Genomic DNA, 22,747 nt, shown 5'->3' on the forward strand with positions numbered 1-22,747 from the left:
GCAGAAAAATTCTTTCTAAAAGTTGGTGACAGAGTGCTTTATTCTTTTTGTAGTTGTATTTAGTATTTGCTTGAACAAAATCCAACTGGTTTCACTGAGAGTTTTGCCTGAGAAAAGATTTCTGGCCTGAATAAAAATGGCAGACAAAGAAAAAAGTGTGAACTGATGCTTCAAAGCAAAAGGAGATGGCTAGCATCTTGAGAACAGAAATAGCTGAGAGTTTGCATTTACGTCAGTAGGAGGTTTGTTTTCTTTGTATTTATTCCTTTGGAGACTGGAAGTTGGTCCTGTGAAAGGTTGGTTCAGATTAATAGGTTCACTAGCAACACTGATCTCAAAAAAAGATAATTTCCCATGATTAAGCTTCTTAGTCATTTATATGATAAGTGTATTAATATAGCTTTCATTATTTAAAATACCTAGAGGAATATTGGAAGCCTAATTGAGCTAGATTAAATACAGTCTTTAAGGAAGGCTCTGCAGTCCCTTTGCATTTACTTTCCGACATGACTTTTCTGCTTTTACCAGTGAATGTCACACTTCTGATAAGGTGGCTGAAAGTGTTAGAGCTTTCTCGCAGAAAGTACAGAAAGAAGAAATGTGCTAAACTTCCCAAGATGTACCAGCCACTTCACTGAAGGTTCGTGGTCTAACATCAGTGTAACACTTTTGCTGGAAGCCCGTGAAACTATTCTGTTGGCTGGTATATATAGAAAGTGTTACCATGAGGTTTGCATGATATACCTCCTAGCTATATGTTGCATCAAATAAAATTTTTCAAGCTTTGATATTTCACATATCTCATGCGTTTGCACACTCTGTATTTGTAAGTGTTCTTGTGGAACAAATGACCAGAAGATCTGAATATTCCACAAACATTCAGGCATTTATTCCTCATCACACCTCTCTGAGAAGTACTGTTAGTTGTTTTTATGTGGCTTTCAGACCAGACATTCAGGTAATATCAGTTGTCAGTTTATGGAAGTTAGAGTATAAATCAGAACTCAAAATTGTATTAGGTCTACTAAGGATCACTTTGACAATAGTAGTTACCATGAAATGCTTGATCAGAAAGCAGATGTATAATACACTTTATTTTCCAGCCTTTTTTTGAAATCCTGGTGACAGAGTTCTAGCCACCGAATTTGTTGTCTGTTTAATACTGTTATAAACCTACCTACTCTTCTGCCCTCCCCAACTCAAGCTAACTTGCCCAGATGTATTCTATCTAAACCCAAGTTACTAATCATTCAACTTTTTCTTACCTGTCAGAGCTTGTGCGAAGGTGAGGTGACTTTCTACCACCTCCAGTACACCTGTGCCTAGAAAGTATTGCAGTGCTTTAAACGAACATTTTTAAAGGCTTAAAAGGCTTCGAATTCAACTATCCTATATACCACAGGCCACGTTGCTCCATGGTGTGGAGCTTAGTTTGAGTTAGACTCAGACGTACCTTACAGACAGGTGTGCAGTCTTGGATCTGAGAATACCAAGAGATGGTACTTTGCTCCAGTGGTTAATCGCTTGCAGTGATAAAAACTCCCTGTGTTAAGCTGTTCACATTAGCTGTTCAGGCTTTTTTTGTGTTTTCCTTCTTAATGAAGGCAATTAAAAAGGTAGCCTGTCTTTCAGCCATTTTTGAATAATTAATTTCTCTACTTTTCATTTATTAATAGACCTATTTTCTTCCTGATACCTCTGCTGCCCCTTCCTTACACAAATGAGAATCCCTTGCTTTTTCCCCTATAGCATTTCCAGCTAGAAAAATAATTTTCTCCTCTTTTCCTCTGTCTTTAATATTTGCCTGGGAGCCCTATGTGACAGAAATGTTTGGCTTATCTGCTCCACTTAGATTATTTTTTTTTTACATCTCAGATCTTTAAACACCTTCTTGTGTAACTACACCAGCCAATTCTTTCTTACATTCTTTTTTAGGAGGAGACTGGAGTCTGTCTATAGAATTGTAGATTTCTGAGAGCAGAAAGAACCACTTTAATTATCCGATTTAATCTCTTGCATATCACCAGTTGCAGAACCTCATTCAGTAGCCGATCAATTTGGTATCTGTTGTACATTATATAGTATCTTTCTCAATTCCCCCATGTTATTTTGCTGTGTTGGATTTTAAGGCTTCCCATCACTGCACATTGCTGTTTGTTTTCTAAAATTCTTTCATATTTGCTTCTTAAAATCTATTGCCAGATGCAATACTTCTGTTGATCCATGCTCACTTCCCTTACCGTAAATTTTAGTATCAGATACTGCTGCATGAATCAAATTGGCATTTCCAAACCAATGCAATATTGCAGTGCTTACTGCTGAAAGGTTATTATGCTGCTAGTAGCTAAAATAATGTCTATTGCTTTAAAAGCACATAGCTGAGAGGCAGTACATGTGTGCCTCCTGTTGAATCTTGAGCAAGCAGAGTTTTGTTGTTCATTCCTCTGAAGCCCCCACTACGTCTTGGGTAGCTTAGTATAGTAGATGAGCTGCTACCTTCTGAGATAGGTCCTGCTTGTTCTGGTCAAGTTTTACAAAGCGCACTCTACAGAAGAAACACTGACATACTAGCACCCTGACAGCTACCTTACCTCATTGGTAGCCAACCCAATCCTGTTCCAGTACATTTTTTCAGTGTCAGAACCCAAGCTGATGGCTCTTTGGGAATTTACAAAGGAAAACTGAAAGGAAATGTTGGAGCTGTACATTGCCATCCTAATTAGCAACTCTCTTGCAGTGGTGGATCATGAAGATGATTTATTGTGCCTTGATGCATGAATTATTAGGATCTCGGTAAGATGACAGTGTTTTTACTTTCTGCCATTAATGAGCAGAACATAGGGAGAATACATTCCATTTTGGTGTTCATCAAGCGAAGTCACAATCTAAATTGATTATGGTCTTTCCAGTGACCCTTTAGTCTTTCCGGTGTCCTGGTAACTTTGCAGTACTTCATTAATTATGCCTCTAGATATGGTCTGGGCATGTTTGGCCTAACTCAAGATGTCTTCATCTTCTCAGAGGGTCAAGTGGCTCATGAGGAGTATGTACCATTTCGTAGTTCTGAGAACATGGGACTAGTATGCTAAATAAGAAAAATGTGGATTCAGTGACTTGACCATAGAATTATTGGGGCTTAATGATCTCTCCCACAAGCCTCAGTGTAGCTAGCTGCAGGACATACAGTGTTGTCGCTTGGGTGGTGCTGGGAAACACAAAAGACATTCAGTACTTGTACTTTGTTGAAAGGAATTTGCCAACTGTATTAGAATATGGATATCACTTTCTCAAAGCTAGTTGTTCTGCTACTCATTAGTCGTCTTTGACCCTTCTGCTGGGTTGTAGACTGTCTACTTCAGTTAAATCAAATATGCACCATCAAGAGACTAGGCGGACTTAGTCTTCTCAAGACACATTTAGAAACTGCACATAATAGTCTTGTGTATTATTTCTAGAAAAGTTTTTCCACAGGTGTTGGCAAAAGCTTCTCATCCCTTGGCGAAAACAGCTTCTAACTTCTTTAACTTACTATGGACAGACTGATGACCGGACTAAATGTAATTGATTTAGAAAATGGACTGCTTCAGACTCTGGTTCTCACTCTGATTCTCCATCCTTTTCTGTCATGCTCCTACAAGGAGCATGGGTCTGGAGCAGTACCTCACTATGTCAGGAGGGAACTGAAATACTCTATGATATTTTTGCTGGTATTTACTATCAGAGCATCTCCTTGCTGAGCATGACAAAATGTGACTCGCAAACCCAAATCATACTTCTCCCCTGACTCTTTGAAAGCTTAGTCACTTGTACTGAGGCAAAATCAAACATGGTAAAACACAGATGTGTTCAAGCTGTGTCTGATGGAATTTATATCCGCCTGCTTCTGTATTTTGCCAATAAATACATGCTAGTTTCTGAATTGCCACAAAAATAGTGCCTCCCTCACTATGCAGTCATCAGTGCCCCTAAGTTTGTGCTGTTGCATGGAAAATGGATTTGTAGAATCATCCTTTACAAGGCAAACAGGGAAATCTGTGGCCCACCTTAGGAACAGAGGCTACATGCGTGCAAGTGACCTAGAGCAAAGCCTCCTTAGGTCTCATCCAGACACCCAGAGATCAGCACATATGGAATGGAAGTCCTGAAGTTTGAACAATTTCATAATTCACTTGGAGGCAGCAGTTAGTGTAAGCCATTTTTCTACAATGAAGCAAGCCTAGCTGGACTGGGATGCATGTACTTAAAATAACTGAAAGTGTGCAGCAGCGAAAGAGTCTGTGGTTGATGTGTCTTCACCTGGATTCATTCCTCCTGTCATCTCTCATGAGAGATGGCCTGACACTATTAAAACTGTTAGATGCATGTAACCTCTTTCACACTAAAGCATGATTTATGAGTAAATGGGAAACTGACATACGGTATATTAATAACTTTTTTTAAGACACTGGATGACAATACATCTTTGCAAAGCATAGATGAGTTATCTTGGTAGCACTTTCTCAAGGAAAACACTATAAAACTGAAGTGTACAGCAAGGCACATCTAAGCCTTCTGGAATACATTGGTTTCACCAAAGATTTAAATTCAGTTAACCTTAAACTATCACTTAAATATTTAGTATCTTCAGAGCCTTTTTCTGAAGACAATACAGAGAAGAGAGAAATATGCTCATTTGGGGAAGCAGAAGAGCTGGGATTCTTCTGTTGGGGTGTTATACAGCAGTGGTAAGAGTGTATGTGAGCCTTTGGTTTCAACAAGTTACAGCATCCATAGGTTGTGCTTCAAATTAAATGGACTTCTGGATATCTGCAGATGTCCATGTAGCTTTATCTAGAACTTTTGCATTTTTGATGCTCTGTTTTCCACGGTGCTGAGAATTTGTGGTGAGATATGTAAATGTAAGTGGCATATTTGTTGTTGAGAAAGCTATTTCTACTATCCCTAAGTGTGCTTTGGACATGAAAAATTGACATTTCTAACTGACATTTTTACAAAAGTTTTTGTATTATGTAATTTAAGCAAGAAAATGACACAAATAAAATTTCCTGTTATGTGCTTAGCTACATTATTTTCTCTCACCCCAATGTAAAAATTGGACTACAAACTAAGGTTAGGAGTGCCTTCACCTTCATGGCTGCACTTAATTCCCATAACTGGAAAGAGGCTGGTAGGTCATCATAATATGTATGTTCTTTATGATACAGAAGTGTACATAATTGAGTGCTAGTTACTTTCTTTCCTGTCTATCAATAGACCATTTCTTTGCACAGTGGTACCCAAGGATAGCGTGGTCTCTCTTTGAAGAAAAAAAAAATATCAGAAATATATACAGCAATAAATATTTCAGTTTCAGAATCTTTTGAGGAAACATCAGAGAGAAAGAAAATAAGATCCCAGAGGTTTTTCTCTCCTCTCATATGTTAGCAGCCTGACACTATTACACTGATGGGCCTTGTCGTTCGTAGTGCTTTTGCAGTCTTGGTTTCTATTTCTGGAATGTATTTCTAACAGTACAACTTCCAAAGCAAAAGAGTTTGCCATATAGCATTTAAGCAGGGCTGATAGATGAGATACATGCTGGTTACATAGAGATCGTACAATCAGAAAAAAAAATTCAGTGTTACCAGTTTGAACCAGATTATTTTCTTTGTGTAATAGTGTTGCTAGGAACATCATGGTACATATTGTCAGCAAAGTACTTTCAAATAGGCTATTAGTAGCGATATTCTCTATTTTTTTTGTTAATTGTTAGAGAACATCATAAGAATGATATTCTTAAAATACAGACTGTTTCACGACCATCTGTCCAACAGCTTTTGAATATCTGCAACATGAATTGTGGGCTGGAACAGATGATTAAAACCAACCAGGACAAAAATGGTTCTTTTTAACTTGCACATGTTATTGTGTTGGCTATTACCAAATGTTAAGGAAGCAAAATGTAACTGGGCAGATCTTATCGCTGTTCTTCATATGGCTGTTTTCTGGAAAAAGACTGATGTTGGTGTGGAATGTGTATAATTTTCAGATTAATCCAAAATATCTGCCTGGAGGGTTTTACATGGTCTCCAGCAACCTGCCAGAATAATTGGGCTTTTAATCAGAAGAGAATTAAAAGACTGTGAAAATTAATGTTTTCAAAACCTGCCTAAAAGGAAAAAAGAATGTTTAAATTGAATGTTTAAGGTATACATATAAGCAGTTTTGGAAACTATCTTGACTAATACTTTTATCTGTTCAATAAAGTAAGAGAAAATAGGCAGAACGTAGTTCTGTGCTTACAGCCCTATGTGAAATAAAGCTTTAAACAGCAGAGGAGCATCTCCATGCAAAGAGTAGCGGGCAATAAATTAGCTACTGAACTTGCTAATGGAATTAAGTGCTTATATTTTCCAAAGAAAGCTTAGAAATGCATCTGGAAAAAAATAGAAGGCCAGAGGCTTTATATATACTGGTAGATTGGTTTACGTTTATTGGTTTCACAGGAACAAATTGTAATGGACTTTGTGTTTTTCTTCAGAACGTTATAAGTAAATTTTGAAATAAGTGCCTGGGGATTTTTTATCTGCATGGCTCGTATTACACTCCCTAGGAAGCTCTGTAGCTAGAAAGCCCTGCTTAAAATTTGGAGATTATTTACAAGAGTTTTCCTAAGCTGCTACAGGTAAAGTTAACCCATTCAGGGAAGGAAACTTTTTAAAATGGAAAAAATGTAAAATTACTTCTTGTGTAGAAAAAAGTGGTCTAAAATCTAAGATAGATAGAAAAATAAAATTGATATCTAGGAGAAATGACATGCTTTGGGTACCAAATGCCATGTCTGTAATTAAATGAATGGATCTCTTTTTCAGAGTAGTCCTGCCACTGGATTCAGGCTGTGTAAGTGCTTAGCTCCTTAGAAGAATCAGCAGATCATTTAATTTAAGTTGCATAAATACTGATTTAGAAGCCAGATCACTCTGCACAGCAGGTTGTAAAATTTGTAGCTTCACTATATAATCATTATATCCTAAATCACAAGATTGTTCTGGCCTGGCTTTACATTACCTCACAAGAGTCTTTTCATATTCCTGCCATATTATTTGAATTCTTTACCAGCTTCCCATATTCTTTTCCTAACATCCCAGAGAGCTACCTGGAATGTGAAAAATAATTAGGTTATTTACTTTCTTTCAGATTTCCAGGCTTTTGGTCTGAAGAAAGGAATGTTCTTCAATCCAGATCCTTATCTCAAGATTTCCATCCAGCCTGGAAAACATAGCATCTTCCCAGCACTTCCTCATCATGGGCAGGAGAAGAGATCTAAGATCGTGTGTAATACTGTTAACCCAATCTGGCAAGGAGAGGTAAGCAGTTTGAGTGCTGAGCTGAGACTTTTCTTGAAACATGGAAATGACTCTAGCAGTAGCCCTCTCTTTTTCTCTTTTTTTTTTAAAAAAAAACACAAACAAACAAACAAAAAAAACCCAAACAAACAAAAAAATTCCTTTCTTGGCTAAATAGTTGTTGACCTAACTGTGCTTGATGCAGTTCATTACTTCTTTTCTTATTGCAAAAGGATTAATGAGCTACAAAGACGAATGATTAACGTTAAAACTTTCAGTATGTGTTGTACTTTGTGGGTGTAATTTATGAAGTTGTTTATTATTGAAGGCAGGCATGAAACAAAACTGAAAAATAAACTTGCATAGCATGAAAGGCTGCTGCTAGGTTGTCGTAGTGTTCCTGCACAGAGAGGAGACATTATATAAGCAGAACAAGTATAGCATGCAAATAAAAAGAATCTATGTGCTTGAAAAGCATCAGTGGCAACATAAATTAAAGGCAACTTTGGCACGTTTGCCCATCACCTTGAAGAAATACTCTCTACTCTGCTGCTTCTTGTTGGAAGGGCATAGTAGGTATTAATGAGATCTGAGAGTTCAATTGCTGCCTGCTGTTTTTAAATTACATGAGAAATGGCAACAGGCAGCAAAGAATGAGGAATCTCTTTGGAATTAAAGGAGCCTGACATAATGGGTGTGATTTACTGGCATTCTCTGTCAGACCAATATCTCCACTGCAGGAAAGAGTAAAAGTAAATAAATAGACTAAAATTGAAATGCAAATTGTAAAGAAGTTTAGGCATAATTGGGTCAAACTGTATAGACATGGAACTGCGAGTGGAGGGGGAAAAGGCCAGCAGAAATGTCACTGAATACTCCTACCTGCAGGAGGATGTTCATGACACTAGGTACGGCATCAGGTTATGCGACAGGTGAGCCTATGTTTGGGGAGGTTATATGGCAGGGGAAGGGGGGGCACCCTTGAAATTAGTCTGAGTAATACCCCTTCTAACAGGACTTAATTAAGTGGAAGGCCCTGTCATGAGGCATCCACCAAGCCGTAACTTCTGCGGCTCCAAGCACAAGATGTATCTGGCTGAGGGGTCCCAGGTCAAGCTGAGAAGCTGGAGCTGACACAGAGGATCAGGGAGCTGGCAGAGATCTTTCAGTAAAGTGCACAAGACGCAGGCCTAGAGGCGGGCAGGCATGAAGGGGAAACGTGCTCTATGTGTGTCACGCTCAGTACATGTGATTGTGGGAGCTGGCAGCAAGTGTGGGTGCCAGGAGCTGACACGCAAAGGAGGACACAGGCTATGAATCCCAGCATTCTGTATCAGCTAGAGTTAACTGCTGAGGTGGCACGCAGGCTGTCCGTATCCAAAGAGGGATGTAGCAGCTGTGCTGATAGAGGCTGAAAATAGGCTTTTTAGAAGTACTCAATACTGGTCAGAAGTCTCCTCTCAATAAAGACAAACCTCAGCCAACATAATTTGTTTTCACTTCAAGGTTCTTTTGCACTGCTGGAGGATAAAATAATGAAAGAGTAAGAATGTGGCCCTGACAAAATGTCAAGGGTACCTTCTCCTCGGGCCATGCAGGATGGCTGAGTTTGTGGGCTGACATTTCTTTTTCCATTGGAATTTGGCAGTGAGAAAAGGAGAAACAATGGAATGGCCTAATTATGGACATCAGAAAGCGAAAGAGCACAGCTGGCTTCCAGCTTCTCCGTTCAGCCCCCTGGTCTGCTTGATTGCATGCAAGCATGCTGCTTCTCCCTTTCTTTTGTTAGTGGCTAAGGAGTCTGAAACAGCTGAACTATCATTCCACATGTTCTCCTGCGTTCTCTTCCACTGATACGGAGATGTGTAACTGCATGCATTTGTGTTGCCATCTATGCACATCAGCTAGTCTGAAGTCTGTTTTATTACTGAAAACCCACATTGGCTGGTATTGCACAGGAGACCCTGGGCCTGGTTTTCTTCAACTTTGTCCTTTTATGAAACAGAGGGAGAAGGAAGAATGCAAACTGTTGCTGAATTCTGCAGTGATTCGTGATGGTAGCCGTTCTTCTGTCCGCACTTTTCACTGATGGATGTGAATACATGAAGTGAAAAATATTGATAAAATCAGCTGTTTCGTTAAATGGATTGATCACTAGTTGTTTTCCCAAAACAATATGTTAGGCAGTATGGAATTTCAGAAGGATGGTTCTTTCCTAAGGTTCTCTGTCACTACATGGAAATAGAAGCTAGATGCTCACTGGGGTTTTTTAATTCTTCTTTTTCAGTTGAATGACATACCTAATTTGTTTTGGCTGCTAAAGTTGTAAAAATCTAGAATAGGGAAACCAAACTATGGAAATAGCTGTGGACTGAGATTTTTATATATGTTCTTGATTACCCTTGAGCAAATTCAGAAGTGAAAGAGTAGACTTAAGTTTTGTAGGGCCTCAACACCAAAATAAAGTCCTACAGACTAAGAGATGAGTCATTTAATTAAGTTATTATATTCATTCATTCTGCTATTCCCCCTCATATACTTACCAGATTTTTCTATTTGCGTGGTAACCACCAGCATTATAGGAACAGTCTGGGAGCATGATGATACCTCTGACAATTTTTCATGTGTGTCATGTAATATTGATGATCACCTTCATTTCACATGCCATTCAAATATTGTTCAGCACAAGTTATCCTGACTTAAAGGTATTCTTCCATTGCTCTGTTTTGCAATACACTGTACAAGAGGACAAGAGGAAATAGAAATTTCCTACTAATTGAAGAGTGACATTTTGTCACTTGCTGCAGGGCTCTGCATGAGGTGAAAGAGTCCTCACACAAAGAATTTTTCACTGAGACAGGTTAAAGCTCAGGTGGTATCTTCTGGTGGCGAGGTGGCATTCTGTGATATTTCTGTAGGTTTTCATGTGCTCTTCAGCGACATCTGTACCGTTAAATGAAGTGAGATCCTGGAAACCATATGCTGCTGGACAGCTTGACTGTAAACCCCTAGGTTAAGCAGACATTGTGCTGGCAGTCTACGTGTTGTAAGAGCGTAGTTGGACGAGTTGTCGATTGTGCTGATTTGAGGTGAAATGCAAAGGAAATCTCAGAAGCAAGTGCCTGCTTTCCGTATCTTCTGTACATCTAGTAGAACTGAGAAGGGTGAATGTTGATCATGTCTCTTTTAATATTGATATTAGAAAAATAATGATACCATTCCCATATTGTTTCATATCGTGACAATGTGTCTGCTGCCATGTTCTTTGGGAAAAGCTCCTTTAAGAACATTTAATGTGTCAGCAAACAGTAAAGTGATAGGTAGTTCAGGCAAGCAGTAGAGATCATTGAGGATCATAAGCAACAAAGCAGAGTGATTTAAAAAGTAGTTCACTTACCTCCAGCTGGTTAGGAAATTCTCTCTGTGGTTTTGCAGATAAAGTACTTCAGGCCTCTGGACTTCCCCTTAGACATATTTATGCTATTTCTTAACCGTGGCAGTTTGAGCTAACTGCTGCTTCAGGTTTTGTTCATTTACTAGTGAGTGGGTAGAGACCCTCAAGGAATGGCCAGTAAGATGACTATAAAAATTGGCTGTTGCAGCCATCCAACATATTTAAAGTAGCAGGAAGTGTCATCAGTTAAATGACTCATTGAATTTCAACTCCGCTAATTCTAGCTGTGGAAGAGTAGATTGCCTTAAAGTGGGAGCCCAGTACCAGGATAAAAACGCTCTCAACTCCCTGCAGCTTTGCTGTTTGTTTCTTTGTCTCAGCCTTTTTAAATACTACTAAATTACAGCTGAGGTACCAAATAGTGTTTTGGGTGGCTGCTTTATCACTCTGAAGATAGCTGCATTTCACTGGTGAATTAATTGATGTGTATAAGCAGAGGTGTTCAGTACCTTGTTCCAAGAGCACTTAACAAATAGTAGTTAATGTGTCAGATCTGCTAAACAGAATGACAGTATTTGCACATGTGTAACTTGTACTCTCTGCGCCTCAGATAACCCGCAACCTTTCAAAAATACTGCACTTGAATAAGTTCTCACGGAACCTGTCTCTTCAGATTACCAGCAGAAAATCAGGGGCTGGAAGGCCAAAGGGGGGTGGGCTAGAGAGAAAGGGCTTGTGTGCTGCGGGCCGTCGTCAGCAATAGGAATACTGAGCTCGGATGCTTCCTGCAAGAATGCCAAGATGACATGAATGCACCTGACTGAGTGCTGGGGTTATATACGACTGCTTTTCTTATGATGCAGATTGATAACTTGGGCACTGATTCTGTGGTCACGAGTGCTGGGCTGGTACATGATGGACCGCCCAACAGTATTGGGACTGAAAGATGCCTTATCGAGGTAGCCAGATCATGCAATATGGGTTATCTTAGCTCTGTGCTTCTCTTGAGGCTTTATGTTGGCTCATATGATGGGTGCTACCTAATGTAGCACAAACATAGAGTGATGCAAGCGGGGGATGCTTGATCAAAGATGAATCTTTGCAGAACAAAGTTAAACCATTAAAGATGCTTTAATATATTCAAATCAGCAGTATGAATTTAAAGCAAGTTGTATTTTTAAATTTTGTCCTAATATTCAGAGTGCTAAATGCTGACAGTCCTACCATGGCCTCACAGAATCACTGTGTGGTTTCACCAGAAGTCCAAAATAAAAAAAAGCAACAGGAACATCACAATGATTGAACTACTTATTTATTGTTTAACTTAGATTACCTTTCTCCCCCTCCTACTGGCAAATACAAATGAATCTGCTGCAGAAACTTGGAGGCATTTACACCTAAGTGTAAATTCAATGTAAGTACAGTGAAATCCAGATCCTGAATTCAGTGTGTTTTGCCAAAGGTGTCATTGGGACTGAGTAAAGCCTTGTGGGTGGTAGATGCACTGTATACTATTTCTGTACACATGGCCAGATAAAGTGTAAAACATAGTTTGACTGCATAGAAAAGCTGTGATTTTACAGCTGCAGGGTTTTTTAATATCTGGTGATGACTGAAGTGTGAAAGATCAAGACAACTTGAGTTTCTTCAAGAATGGGTTATGGGATGAAAAAAATGTCTAGATTTTTTTTTCCATATGTTATTCTTCTAGAAATGCATTTTAATTGCAACTTCTGTATCTACAAGACTGTCGTCTTAATTTTGTAAATTAGTACTCATGAGAGTACTTGAATATTTTCAGTCTGTGCTGCGCTAATAAATTCATAAGACAATGTGTGAAAGATGAAGAAAAATCCTGACTCTTTAAGCAGTGTTTGCACATGATTCATCCAGAAGTTCTTTTAAATTTCTGATTTTTTTAGGGCTGAAATTTGCCATGAATAAAAAGACATCTTGCAGAACTATCTAAGCCATCAGAGAGAATTCATGATGAGTCTATTAACTAGTGTCTCTGAATGTTTTGGAATACATGAAATAGATGGGAAGGAATTCTTTTATTCCTTTTTTCCAATACAGGGAGAGAGTGAATCTGAGGGGGAAATCTAGGAAGCCAATCTGCTGAAGGCCCTGTCTGGCTTTGAAGAGTTCAGTAGAAGGGATTAAATCAGACTTCAGAACAGCAACAGATATTTATGTGCACGCCTTTTACTGTAGGGACAAAAAACCACACGTTGTGCCATGCTGGAATAAGGCACTGCAGTTGGATCTGGCACCCTGCAGTCACTGCTGAATTCCAGGACTCTCTTGGAGTATGTGTAGGCATGTCCCAGCCTTTGGCAGCAGTGGAGCTCTGTGTTTGGCACTACTGTCTCTGCAATACTGTGTATTGTCATTGAGGAGTAAGTACTGTAGTAAGTTTAGGAAACTGAAATTCCTCACAGGTTTATCCAGTTGTTTGTATCAGTAGTGTTGTCTGGGACACCAGTGATGTGTGGAGGAGGTTTTTGAATGGGGAGCAGAATAATACAGAATGGAGAGTGGCAAGTGCATTAAGACTGTTAAGTTTCACTGGAGTATTTGAAACAAAAAACCCACCAATGAAATATTCAGCTGAAAGACTAAATTGTCCATCAAATGTAATTTACAGGCTTTTAAGATTTACTTCTGCTTGTATCATCCCTGTGACATGATGGATATCACAAATAAATTTTATTTTTAATTCTATTGCTTATTCAACTCCAAATCAAGAGCCTAATTCTTCCTGTCACCAATGTATTGATTTATCTACCTTTCACCGGTTGTTACATTGACTGTTTTCAAACAACTTGACTCACACTTAGCTTGTCTAATTGATGCTAATGGACATACCCTGTTCACTTCAACAACTTCCTTGATAGCGTTATTGAGAGCTATTCACTGTGAACTATTTATATTCAGGGATGCAAATAATATTGGTAAAAATAAAACACAGGGATTAATCATCATCATTAGCTGGCTTTCTATGAAAATGATTCTCAAGCTCTGGAGATGGATTCTGTTATCTTATAAATGGATACAGATGTATTCGGCCAGGTCAGCGGTAGCTTGTGCCTTCATTCCTGACCATGTAAGTCACGCCTTAAACCCCCACAGGGTCTGTTTACATGAAGAAAATTAGTCATCCGTGTCTGTAAGACCATTGTTGGGTCTGGAAACAAATAGGCACTGAAAAGTAGATTACTGTCTGAAACTCGCCAGTTGGTGTTTACTACAGTGTTTTCAGGTCTTGCTTTTGAAGGTGGCAGCAGTAATGTAAAATCAGAGTTACATTTAGGTCACTGAGATGCTGTAGGAGTATGAATGCGTAAGCTGATTCTAGGTAGCTTTGATTCTGATTTGTGTCGCTGTGAGAGTGAATCTGCAGCAGGTGGCTGTGTAAAATCTGTGTAAATGAGAGGAGAATCCTAATGACTTACTGCTGATCAGAGCCACTGCTTAGCCCAGGAAGACTTAATACATTGATGTGGTTCTCTCTGTCATGTCACTTACGCTCTCCCCGCTCCCTCCCATCTCTGTATTTCTATGGAAATCATGAATTATGGTGTGTTGATTTTTGGTGCTTGAGAAAATATCAACTAAAGTTTTTCCTTTGGCTGGGGCATTTTAAGGCTGTGCCTGGTATAGTTTCTCCAGTGTCTGGTAAGATGTGCTATAATGCTGCAGCTTTTCTTTTAGTGAGGGATTAATAGGGTCTCTCCCTCCTATCCTGCTGCCACTTTTCATTGAATGTGTAGGAACAAAGCAATCATTGGATCTCCTGCCGCTCTAATAAGTTGGGACAGATACTGAGAAATGGCTAAAGAAGTGGGGGGAATAGAGAGATGCAATGGCTTTCTTTCTAGAGCAAGTGTCCTAGCCATCACAATTCCAGAGGAATGCAAGAGCACCCTAAAAAGGAATTAGTCATAGAATCCCCAGATGGTTTGGGTTAGAAGGGACCTCGAAGATCAACTATTTCCAACCCCCTGCATGGGCAGGGACACCTTCTACTAGCCCAGGTTGCTCCAAGCCCATCCAGCCTGGCCTTGAACACGTCCAGGGATGGGGTATCCACAGCTTCTCTGGGGCAACCTGTGCCAGTGTCTTGCCACCCTGACTAAAGAGTTTCTTCCTTATATCTAATCTAGATCTACCTTCTTTCAGTTTGAAGTTTAATTGAAGAAGGCCCTAGGAGAATAACACGATTACTAATGTTCTGTAAGTCAGGGTTCTTAATGATTCAATGGGACCATGTACAATAGTATTTGTGTTTTGTTCATGAGAGCAGTTTCAAAGCATGATCTCCCCACTAAAGGCACTGCTCAGCCGTCTTAAAGTCTGTGAACTGAATTACTGTTGGCGGAAAGTAAGCCAAGAGATGTGCTTCAGGAGTGTAGCTAACACATTTCAGACAATAATGGGAGTTCAATCCAGGGCACCAGCCCGGAGTCAACTTCGTGGTAAAACCCTTGCAACATGTCTGGTTGTGGTAACCAGGTGCACAACACCAGCTGCTTTGCTCTCCAGGACGGCTCACATTGTACCACACGTCTGCCTAATGCAGACATGGCCAATGTATTCCAGGGATCAGGAAACATCGGTCTCCATAAGGTCTCCATACTGCTGCTCATGACATGCTATTTTTCCACAGTATACCAGGAATCATTTCTTTTGTTCAGCCTTTCTGTGTGCAGGTTCCTTTTAGGCATCTACCTGACAGATAACCATTTCTTGTAACAATCCTAATACATTTCTAGAGGAAAATAAAAAGGTCTTCCTCTCTGGAGCTCAGCACTCAGAGCTTCCCTGCATGTTCTTCCAAAGCCCCTATCTTTGGAGGTTTTCCAGCCTGGGATTCTTCCAGACCAGACACAGGGGCTGCTGGTTGACCACCTCATCCTTCCGATGGTGCTCCTCACTGTGAGGGTGTCCGTGATCTCCACTCATCTACATCTAACCTATAAAGAGGAACCCTCTCATTCCTAGCTGGTAAGGCTCAGACAAGGGTCCAGCTGACAGACTACATGGACAAGATGGGGTCCGAGACTGTTTCTAGGGCCAGGCACCCTGTGAGAAACAAGTTGTTCCTAATGGTAATTCCTTGGCAGTTTTGTTGAGGCAGTCTGCCATTTCCTCTGTGGAGTGTGCTGTGTCCTGTATCATCTCAAGTTCTGGGAGTCATTTGGTACCAAGCAATAGTTGATGTGATATGCAGGGTAATGCACTGTGACTAATGCAACCTTGTAGTTAATTACCGATTTGAGCTAATCGGAGAACAGTAACTTCTTGTTTGTTATCCATTCACCCACTGACTGCTGTAGATCATAGACAAATTTTAGGTCCAGTGGTATCTTGCAAGAGTTTTCCCTCACATTTTATATAATGCATTTTACTTGAATTTTGGTTAGGGGTCGAGTAAAAACATCAAGTTCTAGCTATCTGTTGTGGTTTAACCTCAGCTGGCAACTAAGCACCACACAGCCACTTACTCACACCCCACCACCCCAGTGGGGTGGGGGAGAGAATGGGGAAAGTAAAAGTGAGAAAACTCATGGGCTGAGATAAAGGCAGTTTGATGGGTAAAGCAGAAGCTGCACACGCAAGCGAAGCCAAACCAGGCATTCATTCACCGCTTCCATGGGCAGGCAGTGGCTCCGCCATCCCCAGGAAAGCCGGGCTGCATCGCACAGAACAGTTACTTGGGAAGACAAAACACCATCACTCTGAATGTCTCCAAACATCCTTCTTGCCCCAGCTTTATATGCTAAGCAGACATCATATGGCTCAGAATATCTCTTTGGTGAGTTGGCGTCAGCTGTCCTGGCTGTGTCCCCTCCCAGCTTCTTGTGCCCCCCAGCCTCTCGCTGGTGGGGTACTGTTGGAAACAGAACAGCCCTTGGCTCTGTGTAAGCGCTGCTCAGCAGTAAGGAAAACTTCCCTGTGTTACCGACAGTGTTTCCAGCCCAAATCCAAAACACAGGCCCACACTAGCTACTGCGAAGAAAATTAACTCTATCCCAGCCAAAACCAGCACACCATCACTTAAATTTTTTGTCAGTTGTTCTTCTCAGGTGTTGTGTTTTCTGCTGTTACCCAAATACCTGCATAATCAGTCACTAAATAAAGTCTTCTCCTTGGGTGGGGCTTTAGCCTTGAAACTATAGTGTTGTGCTAGGTGAGTTTACACCTATGTTGAAATCCGTGACACTGGAGTTTTTGTATTCAAGTGCAAAGAAAGCCTCAGACAGTCACAAACACCCATGCAACCATTGTCATGTTTGGTGGACCTCTGGCCACCTGTAAAGGCTAAAATTTTTGAATCAGAACATCAGAATTTTAAAACTACCAGAAATTATATTTTTACTTTGTTCTTCAGCTGTGAAAAAAGCCCATTTATGTAAACCTCAGTACACCCTTCTACAGCTAGTCTCAGTGTAAACCTTAGTGTCTTTAGTTTCCAGCAGGTTCCATGAAGTTCTTGACCAGTCTTGCAGTGTTTGCACTGCTGGTTGTGATTCCGGGAGCTTAAATTTTTGTGGGGAAAAAGCCCCACCAACACCTAGCTAATGAACAAGCCCACAAAATGAGCTGTGGTCCCAATGACTATGTACAGCTTAAAGACTGCTGTCTTAGATTGTGAAACAAAATGCATAGTAGCCAGTGCCAGCTGCAAAACATAAAAGAAGCTGCCTTCAAGGAGTGACTGTCAGAAAAGTCAGAAGTCTTTTAAAAATAATATATTCAGGCTCATTGTACTCAAGATTTTGTATTTTCATTTTTCTCTGCAACCATGAACGTTATACTTGTTTTTAATGTGAAAGCTTAATTTCTGAGTTAGTTCTGTTACACTAAGAGTTGTGATAATAAGAACAAAGTCCAAATAATATAAGGCTTTCATAAAAATTGTAATAACATGAAAAAATGGCAGCAGACATTCTTAAAATGGAGCACTTTTGGTTATCAGTGGTGTAGTTTGTGGGCACAGGTAAAAAGCCACATTCAATTTCCCTGGTCCTGAAGAGTCGATTTTTAACTTTGTTATGATCTTGTAGCCGCCTTTTCTCACCCCTCCTTGGGATGAATTATTAACCACAACATCACTGAGTGTGAACCCAAGGGTACTGCAGAATTTATAATTGGTGTCTTTTAAAAAAAAAAAACAAACAAACAAACAAAAAAAGAACCACAAACAACACAACTATGAAGTTGGTGTTGTCATTTTCACAAAGTGGCTGTTGCTGTGTGACAATTAGCAAATATGAGGTAAGGCAAGGATGTAACTTATTGTAGCAGTAATATGTTACTACTGTGTTGTGTTAGTTATATTGGAGAAGACCATGAAATGCAGGGTCCTTTCTCTTCCATACAGGTAGGAATAGTAAAGGGCAAGGCTTTGAACAGTGTAAATGTGGCTGATGTTTTGTGGCTAAACTACCGGGGCTGGCACTTGTCAGAAAGGAAGGTGAAGGAAGAGAGAGAAAGTAGGATGTGAAGGTGATTTGCATCCACATCCAAAGAAGACAGTCCCATTTTTAACTATCACAAGAACCTACATGTTTTCAAAAGTGATTGGTGATTTTTAAAAATGCGTTTTTAAGTTTCTGAGTTCTTAAACCTAGGTGTTTGCTGGGATCCATTTTTCAAAGGGCCAGAGGCCCGTGCGTTCTGCAAACGAGGATTCCTTTGGGCTTTCCAGTGTGGATGGCCTGAGCCTGAGGCATCCACAGTCAGGGACTGCCTTAGAAAAGTCTTGTCTATTAAGTATTAAACTAGATGAGAGTGACAGCAGGAACAAGTGCTTGGGTAACGGAAAACTGAATTATCACTACTTTACAAGCTGTCTCCAAACCCATTTCACTGAGTTCACATTTGGTATCATACTGCAGTTTTTTCCAAAAGGCAAAACCTTAGAGCTTCTCCACTGGATGCTTCTGTTCTTAAAGGCTTAACTGTATTTCTAAGGTGCTCCTGGTTTTATGCATCAGAACTTTCTCCTAGAAGAAGCGTTTGGGAACTGTGATCATGGACCAGCAGCTGGTCTCAGAACAGTCTCATGTATCCCCAGATGCAACATGGTTGGCAGGTGATGAAATCAGAACACGATTTGATTTAACAAATTGACCAGAATGTCCTGGCTTTTGTATGTCTGAGAGGCACAGCTGTTCAAGGAAAAAAGAATGTTTCCTTTGGTAAATTCCAGCCCACCTTGCTCCATACTGTCTGCTCAGGTGCTGATAATTACTCTGGAAAATGCCAATGTGTTTCTTTTGCAAGGAAGGAACTGTCAGGCTTGGTGCTGCCTGATATTATGGAAACATATGTCCATGCAGATTCTGATTTGCCTCAGAGTTTGTACCCCATGACAAAATATTTATAACATAGGAAGGTACAGATCATTAACCTACATTTTATTTTCCACTCATATTCCTAAGTGGAACACGTGTGTATGCATGCTGTAACCCACAGAGACATTTTCACGATATAGGTGTTAACAGCATAATAACAGAGTATTCATTAAATGGCAAATTGCTGTGTGTTACAATAACCTCATTCAATTAAAAGTTAATTCCCTTCTTCTGCTTTCCTTTTAAGTGTCATGAAGTGCACTTACCCCAGGTTTTTAGCAGGTGAAACTGAAATGGTAAACAACTTGGTTTTACAAGGCATCTTTCAATATATGTGGGGAATTAATGTTCTCCTCTTTGTTGGATTAATCTTCTTTGGTCACTTGTTGCAAAAATGCGGCAGGAAATGAGAAGAAAATAACACTTTAGTTGTTATTTGAATTGTATTTCTCTGATTATTTTCATTTTTGCAGGGCCTGATTAACCTAATATCCCACTCATTGGTTTCACTTGAAGCTGTTTGAACTAAGCATTTCTGAAAATTAGATACATGGTTCAATAGAGCAAGAAAATTAGGTCTTAACTCCAGGCCTCGATAGCCTTGATAACCCAGAGCATGGTTCTGTTGTGGAGGTTATTTTTGGCAGCAGGAAAGCTAGAAAATCCTTTTATCCATCTCAGTATTCACTTACTACAGAAGTTGTCTTCCAGGTCAATACTGACCTTTCAGTTAGGTGAACAGAAGGCTTACCGTTTTCCTACTGCGGTGCACCACAGCAGAGGTGTGGGGTTTTTGACTGCTGATGTTCTGGTAACAGCAGATCTGATTGTGACCTGCATCACCACTCCAATTCTGTACTGAATTAAGGCTGTCTAGGAGCAAGCAAGGCCAAGTTATCTAACAGATTTGCTTTTCACTATTATTCCGAAATCGAGCTTTACTTTCCCTATGGGGAGATCCCAACCCTCCAGGTTCCCTAACGTCCCCATGCTTGGAAGCTGTACACATGGACTTCCTCAGTCCTACAGCCTAAAACATCACCCCCCTTGTTCCTCCCTCAGATTTGCCTGCTAATTGAAACATTACCTACAAGTAAAAATATATGTTCTTAAGACCAGACCAGCTGAGGTGGTCATCACCTGTTTGAAAGCATTTGGTGACAGCGTCTTTAGATGGTGCCATTCCGATCTTCCCCAGTATTGTTTGTTCTAGTAGCCTGTGCCATGGCTTACCTTCTGACTTAGCTCTTTGTGGGACCATGGTGTGAACCAGCTTAGGAGACTAATCAGAGAAACAGTATTTTCAGAGCTTTTCCTTTTTAAGTTGGAGCGAGGATGAACAAGAGAGGGAGGGATTCCAAGACTTACCTGAAAATTGTGATATGATGTGTCCTTCACCTCACTAGCTCCTCACTTCTCAGCCACTGAGGTGCGCCTCACAGCTGAAGTACCACTAATAGAGAGTCAGATTTGAAGAGGTCTAATTTTACTTGGAGGGAAATGCTGACTAAACATCTCTTCAATCTCTTCAGGCTGCCAGTTCGGATGTACTTACATGCAGCTATTTAAAGTTTTAGAACTGGGGGGGGGAGAATAAAACCAAAACCCAAAATCTATGCAATTACATTTAGATCAATGATCATTGCTAGGGCAGAGTTCATTACATTTCTGTAAGTGTACTGTCCCTACAATCTGCAAGCCTCATTTAGAGTGTTTGGATGCTACCATGACGTGAATAAATGAAATTCATGCATTCCCTAAGCCTGACTCTGCAGCATTACACAGTCCCTATAGGGTGCTTTCACCCGCCTACTTTGAGGCCAAGCTCCTTTTATTTTGCAGGCCTGTGCCTCAGGGTCCAAGGGCTGTTTCTGTCCTGTGAAAAACACGGGTCAAAGAGCCGATAGCAACTGTGTGGAGTTGTGGCCCAGCCACCAGCTTCATGTTCTTTGCTCTTCATTTATTGCAGCAATTCAGCTTTGTCTCCCTGCCCACGGATGTCCTGGAAATAGAAGTTAAAGACAAATTTGCAAAGAGCCGACCTATCATCAAGCGTTTCCTGGGAAAACTCTCTATGCCGGTTCAACGCCTCTTGGAAAGACATGCCATAGGGTAAATGTGCTGCTTATGCTATTTTCTGTTACTTAATGAGTGTGATGCTGTTTTGAAGTCCCTGGTGATATATCATTATAGTGATATAATGATGTTGAGGGGGAGTTATTAAACTGACAGTTGTCTGATGAATTATGTTGTTCTTAATTAGAATTTATAGGGTTATGGGCCAGACAAAGAATTCCCTCTATAACCCTCTCCATTTCATTTTGTAAAGTGAGAGCTGGCATTTAGGAAAGAAGACTGTTTTGTGTATCATGGCTGTGAATCTGGAGAGTGCAATATTTTCAATTTGAATATTCCCTTAATGTTATCAACAGGCTGTATTCATGTTTCAGGGAATTGGAATTACCTATGGGCTAAAATCATGCCAGATCTGTTCCTCCCCCCTTTAATTTCTGGGCAGTGGAAATATTATTTACAAAAACCCACATGGCATTTTGTAACTAAATCTTTCTGACCCTACCCTGCTGCCAAGGAATAACTAGTTCACTTGAGCTCACAAGCCCTGCCCTGCTTCCCCTTTGCATGGAAGTCCTGGGAAGGTGTACGCTGCCAAAGTAACACAAACCAATGTGAGGGCGATGGATAGTATTCAGACAAAGCCAAACAGTTGGCTCTGAAGTTCTAAGGTTCAGACCTTGAGGACCAGGGAGAGAAAGAGTCGTGTCCTGAGGAGGACATACACAATGCAGTTTCCAAGCAGGCATTTCTGAAAATTGGATCTCGGTTCAGCAGAACAGCAGGAAGCTGAACTTGTTGGAAGTGTTTTCTAACAGCTGTTTCAGAAACTGGCTGTGATATTGACAGCTGAATCTACCAGAAGGGACTAAGCTGCCTCCCTGTTTCTCAAAGTTGAGAAGATAAGAGTAGCTTTTTAGAAACCAGATGGAAGAGAACAGCTTGGGGAAGGTAGAACCCTATAACTGATATCATTGGCTTCCCCCTGTATAAGAAGATTTCTCATCATCTTCTGATCATATCTTCCTATTTTACTTCCTTATTGTAAACACTGCTATCTAAGGATATGCTTTGCCAAGAGCAGTGCTTCCAACCTGAACCTAGATCTGGCTTAGTTTGATACCATAGTGGCTTTTAAATCTCAGGCAAGCTCAATGAGAAGTATACACACAAATTTAGAAAGATCATACGCAAATCCTGAGATAGTCTCATTTATATGAGTTTCTGATGCATGTGAAACTATCCTAGCAAATACATTGGGCCCAACTGGAAGTAAACTATGTTTCTTCAAAAGGTGTATAAATATTACTATTCAGTGAAGCCTTTACGCTCAAAAAATGCTTTGCAAACATTGATTCAGCCTCATTTTGGGCAGCTGGGAAGTTAATCTCTTCTGTAGTTTCATTCTGTTCTGAGGGGTGGATGGAGTGTGGCAAAGGGAGGGACCTGCACAAGGACAGAATGGAGACATTGATCAACCTTGTCAGGAAGGTGTTCTCCTGATATTTCAGCTTCATAGAGGTAAGAGGGGTGGAAAGAGATGAAGAGCAGTCATTCAGCCAGTTTCAAAAGAGAAGGTGGTAAGCGGGGAC

At 40.3% G+C, this 22,747-nt stretch overlaps 1 protein-coding gene across 2 annotated transcripts in view; it reads left to right on the forward strand.

Moving 5' to 3' along the window:
- HECW1 (HECT, C2 and WW domain containing E3 ubiquitin protein ligase 1) overlaps positions 1-22,747 on the forward strand; it is a 258,160-nt gene that overhangs the window by 159,481 nt on the left and 75,932 nt on the right. For both annotated transcript variants that reach the window (XM_055709166.1, XM_055709165.1), the window contains 2 exons: positions 7,177-7,346; positions 21,052-21,194. In XM_055709166.1, the coding sequence (XP_055565141.1) occupies positions 7,177-7,346; positions 21,052-21,194 (313 nt within the window). The remainder of the gene's footprint in view (positions 1-7,176; positions 7,347-21,051; positions 21,195-22,747) is intronic.

Source organism: Falco cherrug, chromosome 4 (assembly GCF_023634085.1).
Source record: "Falco cherrug isolate bFalChe1 chromosome 4, bFalChe1.pri, whole genome shotgun sequence".
Lineage (NCBI taxonomy): Eukaryota > Metazoa > Chordata > Aves > Falconiformes > Falconidae > Falco > Falco cherrug.